The sequence below is a fragment of the Danio rerio genome, chromosome 5, assembly GCF_052040795.2.
Source record: "Danio rerio strain M-AB ecotype USA chromosome 5, GRCz13ab, whole genome shotgun sequence".
Taxonomy (NCBI): domain Eukaryota; kingdom Metazoa; phylum Chordata; class Actinopteri; order Cypriniformes; family Danionidae; genus Danio; species Danio rerio.
Window position 1 is genome coordinate 69,559,993 of NC_141025.1, and position 7,508 is coordinate 69,567,500.

A 7,508-nucleotide genomic window follows, 5' to 3' on the forward strand; every position below is an offset into this window, starting at 1 on the left:
ACTGCACAACAAAACAGTGAGTTTATAATTGACAATGCATAAAAATATATGATAGGAATTACCTAGTCGCAATGTCAAGAAACAAGGCAAGCTGTTTTGAACACCTAAAATTATTTGGAAGCAAATGGGCTTTGAAGGTATATAGACCAGGCATGTCCAAACTTGGTCCTGGAGGGCCGGTGTCCTACAAAGTTTAGTTCCAACCCCAATCAAACACACCTGAGCTAGCGAATCAAGCTCTTACTAGGCTTTCTAGAAACATCTTTGCAGGTGTGTTGAGGCAAGTTGGAGTTAAAATCTGCAGGACACCAGCCCTCCAGGACTGAGTTTGAACACCCCTGGTATAGACAAATTCAGTTTGCACCTGTTCCTTCATGAAAAAAAGTAAGGCGGATTTTTACTATAGCCTTTTCAGTAAGTTATGACACAGTGATATTATTTAATATCAAGTCATTATTATTTTAATATGGCGACATGGTGGCTCAGTGTCTAGCACATATGCTGTTTAAGTTAGCAGTTCATTCCGCTGTGGTGACCCTTAATGAGTAAATCAAAAAGTTAAATGAATGAATTATTTTAATTAATCTTTTTACAGAAAACCCTTATTAAAATAACTTAAATCCTATTGACCTACTTTGATTTTGTATCTGTTGATGTAATCAGTTATGAATAGAAGTAAATGCTATTCACTGAAAGCACTAAATATATTTCACTAAATGCATATAAAAAAATTTCTACCTATAACTCCATTTCAGTTAACAAACTGATTACACTCTTAGATATAAAGATTCCAAAATCTGCCCAAATGTAGAAGTGTTTTTGAACCATACTATTGTGTTATAGTGTGTTACAGTATCTACAACACTTAAGTGAATGCTACAGCAATATTAACTAGTGAACTGATAATCTGTATTAGTATACTTGAGATTTTACTACAGTAAACTGTTAATGTTGTGGTATAATTCATTCATTCATTTTCTTTTCGGTTTAGTCCCTTTATTAATCTGGGGTCACCACATTGGAATGAACCGCCAACTTATCCAGCACGATTTTACATAGTGGATGCCCTTATAGGTCCCAACCAATCTCTGGGAAACATCCACACACACTCATTCACACTCATACACTACGGACAATTTAGCCTTCCCAATTCATCTGTTTTGCATGCTTTAGACTGTGGGGGAAACCGGAGCGCCCTCAGGAAACCCATGTGAATGCAGGCAGAACATGCAAACTCCACCAGAAACGCCAACTGACCCAGCCGAGGCTCGAACCAGCGACCTTCTTGCTGTGAGGCGACAGCACTACCTACTGCGCCACTGCATCGCTGTTGTAGAATAATATACTCCATGTTTCAAGAAAACTTAGTAGTAATATGTAATGTTTATATTTAAAATATTGGTTTGCAGGGTAAAGGGATAGTTCACCCAAAAAATGAAATGTACTCAACCATTGACTTCCATCGTGGGATAATATGGAAGTCAATAGTTACAGGTTTCCAACATTCTTCAAAATATCTTCTTTTGTGTTCAACAGAATTGAAATAGGTTTGGAACAAGTAGTGGGAGTATTTTATTTTTATAAACTGTCCCTTTAATTCAAATACTTTGCTATACAGTTCAAAACTGATTTTAAAATAAATTATTATAGTATTTTAACTAACTTTTGGCTTCCCTAAGGAACATTTCGGGTATTAGTTATTACAACATTTTTTTTAATGATGAGAGAGCATTTTAATAGCTGTGTGGAATTCTGGAAAGGTTTCTTCATGGAGCAAATGAATGCTTTTATTCTTGCTACCTGCTTGTTTATTATTTATGTGTGTGTAATCTGTTTTGAATGCTCACGGCTGCCATCCAAACGCTCAATAAACCACAGCGCGAATGTGTTGAAACCTGACCCGTGCGCGCTTATAACGCAGATGACACACGGACATGGCTATGCACGGGACTTAAGCACAGCCTTCAAAATAAGCATTATATAAGAGCAGTCACACACATCACATCGGCGACCAGAAGAAACGGCAGTTGTGTGGAAAAACTTTGCTTTCTCGTGAACTGCGCGCGGCCCCGCTATGAGTTCGCGTACTAATATTTCTTGTTTACAAGAAGCCAAACGGGTGGCTATCTTCGGTGGCACGCATGGAAACGAGATGTCTGGCATAGTGCTGGCAAATATGTGGATACAGAATGCAACGGAGATCGAACGAAAAGGATTGGTGTGCAAGCCGTTCATAACCAACCCGAGAGCGGTGGAGAAATGCACCAGGTACATCGACACGGATCTGAACCGAGCCTTCACGCCGGAGAATCTCAGGTAAACACCGCCTGTTTTCTGCACGGCGCGCTCTTGTTTATGTAGTCTGTAAGTGTTGAACAACAATGGCTTTCATTCTGTGGTGAACTTTTGAGTTTTGCGTGTGTTTAAGGTCTACTATTATGTTGTTGTCGTGTGTTGTCATGCATATGTCAGGTCGTCTCGTCTTGTATTTCCGCTATGTTCGCGTCTTATGTCGTGTTTTTAGGCTGATTTATTACTGCAGGAGCAATGTGTTTGCTCCATATCGTTATATTAAGGGCTAGTATTAATCATTAAATGATTAAATTAGGATGTTATATTAATCTGAAATGGCTAGCATTAAAAACATCACACACGTTATAGCATATCTTTGTTGATGGAGAGGTGCAGTAACAGAAAAATACACCTTCGTTCGTTTAGTCTTCAGGTAAACATCGCAGTTTTCTGCACTGCCTGTTTGTTTATGAATAGCAGTTTACATTTAGTTAGCCTACGTATAAGCAATGGAAATTTCCGTGGTGAAACTTTTACACTCGCGCGCTACACTCGCGTTTGTGGTTTGTTATGTTGTTGTCATGCATTTGTCAGGTCGTCTCGTGTTGTTATGTCGCTGTGTTCGCGTCTCGTGACGTGTTTTTAGGCTGAAATATTGCAGGAGTGCTGGATTCTGCTCCATTGAAGCTCAGTCGAGCTGTTATTCGGACACGTCCTGTGTAAACAGCCCCTTTACATGACAGAGTATTTGCAGGGCGGTCAGCTGATCTCAGCCGCTCATGTCATGACTGTTGGGAAACGTGAGTGAAGCGTGATTTGGGTCATGAAGAGCCTGAATAGCGCTGCATCCTATACAGCGCGTAAACACAGGTTGTTTTCCAGGATTATGTTGCAAAGTTAACCCTTTGATTATTCAAAAAATCGATTTTTGGCTTAATTGTGTTATTTTGCACACATTATTATAGTTTGGGTTAGAAATACACAGTATTACAAATTTGCCCTTGGCCCTAATGTCTTAAAGAGACAGTTCACCACAAAAATGAAAATTCGGTTGTCTTTTATTTACTCACTCCAAACCTGTTTGAGTTTTTCTTTCTTCTATTAAACTTAAGGGAGGGTATTTTGAAGAATAATACAAAATGTAAACATTCCATAGTATTTAATTTACTATGGAAGACAGTCAATGGATGCTGGTTTTCAACCTTCATCAAAATATCTTCCATTGTGTTCAACAGAAGAAAGAATCTCATAAAGGTTTGGAATCACTTAAGGGTGAGTAAACTGTTGTTATTTTTTTAGTGAAGTCATTATTTATTTTTACAGTAGTGCATTTATGAATATTCCAAGTCTTTAGTAGCCTACTGAACATTAATAAAGATCGCTAAACACAGGTTGATCTTTTGTTAACATGCATTTTTAGCGACTATATTAATTAGAATCTAACCACCTTCATGGGTAGGCACATTTCTATGATTGTACAAAATTGTAGTCATATTTATGGATCACAACTCACCCTCAATATGTGAATTAATTTTCTTTTTAAATATTTATACTTTTCAACTATTCTTCAATATATATATATATATATATATATATATATATATATATATATATATATATATATATATATATATATATATTGGCTGCTCGATTAATCGAAAAAAGATTGCCATCTTGATTGGACCCCCCACACGATCTTAATTCAGCTTTTCTACGATAGAAAAGCTTCAGGAAAGAAGTGTAAAGGCGCTCACACAAGTCTTTACATTGTTTTATATACATTGCTCAGCAACATGGACACCTCCAAATAGCATTAAACTTGTCACATACGGTTATAAGGTATAGACTACCCCAAAATGGCATTTCTATCTTAATGTAATGATGTTTTTGTGGTTGCGAAATCACATGAACTGACACACTGTTTGTTTACTAGCGAGAGGTGCCCGCCCCCCAATGATGTCTACTTTAGTGAACAGAACATGCATAGACTGTAAATAACTGGTAATAAAGGTAATGACAGGTAATTTATATATAAATCATAAATATAATTATAGATTTAATTTTCATAAGTACAGATCACTTTACTTTCATCTTTGACAAAATAAGCATAAACACACAAATGACAGCTCCTGCTTCTGAATCGAACAGGATTTGCTCTGCTTCAGTGTTGCACAAATTGACTCCATCTATCTTGAATGAAATATTTTAATACACATTGATTGCAAATTGATGCAATGACTGATATGACTTGGAGGGATATAAAAAAACTAGAGTTTGCTTACTGAAACACAATCAGTCTACACTGCATATATAATGTACTGAGAAGAGCTGCAAAACATACACAACAGATGTCAGCGGCCGACTGTTGATCGTTTTCGTGCATTTTTTTTTTTTGGCCAGCTGGAAAGCTTGATGAATTTTTACCAAGCGTTATTTGTCTGTCTTCTCTGGCTTTGTGAGCTTGTTTTAAGAACCTCTGCAACTTTTTAATGCTTAGCTACAATAATAAATATTATAAAGTAATAATAAATTATTAACAGTAATTCTTATTATTTTGTTACCTTTTACAGTAGGAATATGTTTTTAAACAGTAAAACAAATGCTCCCTCTATAGTACATTTAATTAGTAATGGTAGTTTCTTTGACCTTTACTGCTTTGTTAAAAGATTTAAAGGGAGAGTTCACCCACCCAAAAAATTTTAATTCGGTCATAATCTATTCATTCTCTACTTGTTGTAAACTGGTTTAGGTTCCTGTTGAAAGGAAGATGAACTGAAGAATGTTGGGAAAAAGCAACCATTAACTTCAAGTATTTCCATTTTTTGTTCATACTATGGATGTCAACAGCTGCTTTAACACTTCACTTACAGCGCAGCTGCTATTTTAGAGGTTTTAACAGCCGTATCTGGAGAACATTTTCATTTTTGGGTGAACTATACATTAAATTCAGTTAGGTAACCCTGGTGTTATTCTGTACCCCATGTAAACACTACCCTACCTACTTAGGCCCCGTTTACACTAGTGCGTTTTAGTTTGAAAACGCATAAGTTTTGCTACGGTTACGCCATCCGTCCACACTACGCCGGAGTTCTCGAGCGCCGAAAACAGAGCTTTTTGAAAACGCTGGAGAGGTCGTTTTCATTCTAAAACGCTGCTGCTCCGTCTCAGTGTGGATGGGAAAAGACGGAGACATCTGAAAACGGAGGCGGGGCTGCAAACGTTCGCCTCTCTGATTGGGGCTTTTCCTCAATATTAAGTAGCCCACACACACAGTTCAGTCTCGCATCCTCTTCTTGTAAGTTAAGACTTTGCAAGTTTGATCAAGGCTGCAGTCTCCCCCTTCTCAGTTTGATATGGAAAACATACCAAGGACACGGGTAAATCTTCAAAGGGAACAGTGTACTTTATAACTTCATTCACATCACCTTGGCTTCGTTGTTTCACTTTCTCAACAATAAAATGTGAACATGATTTAAGGAACTGCCTATTTTCTTTTTAATATTAGCAACTTAACAGACAGCAGAAATGTTGAGGCGCCGTGCTGTATAATATGAGCGTCATCGTCACTGTGTGGATATTTATAACAAAACGGAGCCGATAACAACTGCCTCCTTTCAATTTCAGTGAAAATACGAAACGCAGCCTCTCTTTTGCTGAATATCAGTTTTAATAATCGATAATTATATTGTAATGTATATATTATAATGTATAACATACAATAAGTTTATACATTGTAGGAAATAAAGACGAGCGATCAGTCAATGTACCTGGATTAATCATTAACTTATCTTTGCGCTTAACCAAAACATGTTACCCGTGAACAAGTAACTTAATAGATTCCAATGACCAAAGTCAGTAAATTGGCCTATGTCGTTAGATAAAGACAACAACATGAATGAAATATCACGTTTAGCAAATGTAGTGAGATTAGATCCAGCGGGAGATGCTTGATGAGCAGTCCGACAAGCAGAGCTCTCATCTGGGTAAAAATGCTGGAGCCCTTGCCTGAGAGTGTGTGTGTGGTCACGTGATGTGCGTTTTCAGCGTTTTGGTGTGGACGGAGAGCAGGTCAGAAACGCTGGGTAAAACGCGAGTGTGGCCGGATCGTTTTCATTCTACAACGCCGTTTTAAAACTAAAACGCACTAGTGTAAACGGGGCCTTAGTTTCATGTCTCACATTGCTCATAATCTGTTTTTCATAATCTGGGGTAAAAAAAAACTGTGTTAAATCAGTTACCAGCATGCTACTTTCCATTTGGAAAAATGTCCTGGTTTGGTTTGAACTTCTAACATTGCACTGAACTCTGGGTTATCATTGTTCTAAACCTTGATTTAACTGAGGCTAAAGAATAGATAGTTCACACTTGTGTTCACACAGGGCACAGTTTATGAAGTTTTTACCTCAGTTAATGAAAAACTGTTTTTAACTCTGCAGATGCCGAGCAATGTGAAACATGAATCAACCTATGTAGAATATTGTTTACATGGGGTATTGAATTACCCCAGGATTAACTAGCTGTTGTGGGATTAGCTCTTAAAGGGATAGTTCACCCAAAAATGAAAGTGTACTTCAAACTATTATGAGTTTGTTTCATCTGTTGAACACAAATGAAGGTGTTTTAAAGAAGCTGCTAGATCCATAGACATCCATAGTAATAAAAAACGGCTACTATGTAAGTCAAATGCAGCATTCTTTAAAATATCTGTTTTTGTGTTCAACAGAAGAAAGAAGCTCAAATATGTTTGAAACAAGTGGAGGATGAGTAAGTGGTGACAGAATTAGCATTTGGTGAACTTTCCCTTTAAGCATCATATTATTTGCAATAGACTACGACTAAGTTTTAAAGGGAAAGTGCACCCAGACATTATAAGTCATAATTTACTAACCCTCTACTTTTTCCAAACCCATTTGAGTTTCCTTCTTCTATTGAACACAAGTAAAGATATTTCGAAGAACAGTGGAATATTGACTTTCATAGTATGTTTTGTTCCTACTGATGATGCCAGTGGAAGCTTTTTTCAACATTTTTCAGATTTTTTTTTTTGTGTGTGTGTGTGTGTTCAGCATTAAAGAAATTCTTAAAAGCTTAGAACCACTTGAATGTGGGTTAATGGTGAAGAAATTTAAATTTTTGCCTGTCCTGTTTTATTAATCCACTTCTTTATATCTTGTACTTAAATGTTGCTTTATTAAAATTGATATGTTTTTTTTTTT

General features: G+C 36.8%; 1 protein-coding gene across 6 annotated transcripts in view; it reads left to right on the forward strand.

Annotated features, from left to right (window-relative positions):
• Positions 1-1,912: 1,912 nt before the first annotated feature.
• aspa (aspartoacylase) overlaps positions 1,913-7,508 on the forward strand; it is a 25,871-nt gene continuing 20,275 nt past the window's right edge. For 4 of the 6 annotated variants that reach the window (XR_015490284.1, XR_015490286.1, XR_015490285.1 and 1 more), the window contains exon 1: positions 1,920-2,316. Coding sequence is in view for 1 of the 6 variants with exons in the window: in NM_001110103.1 (NP_001103573.1) it covers positions 2,075-2,316 (242 nt within the window). In the remaining 5 variants the exon portion in view is untranslated. 6 annotated transcript variants of the gene reach the window in all.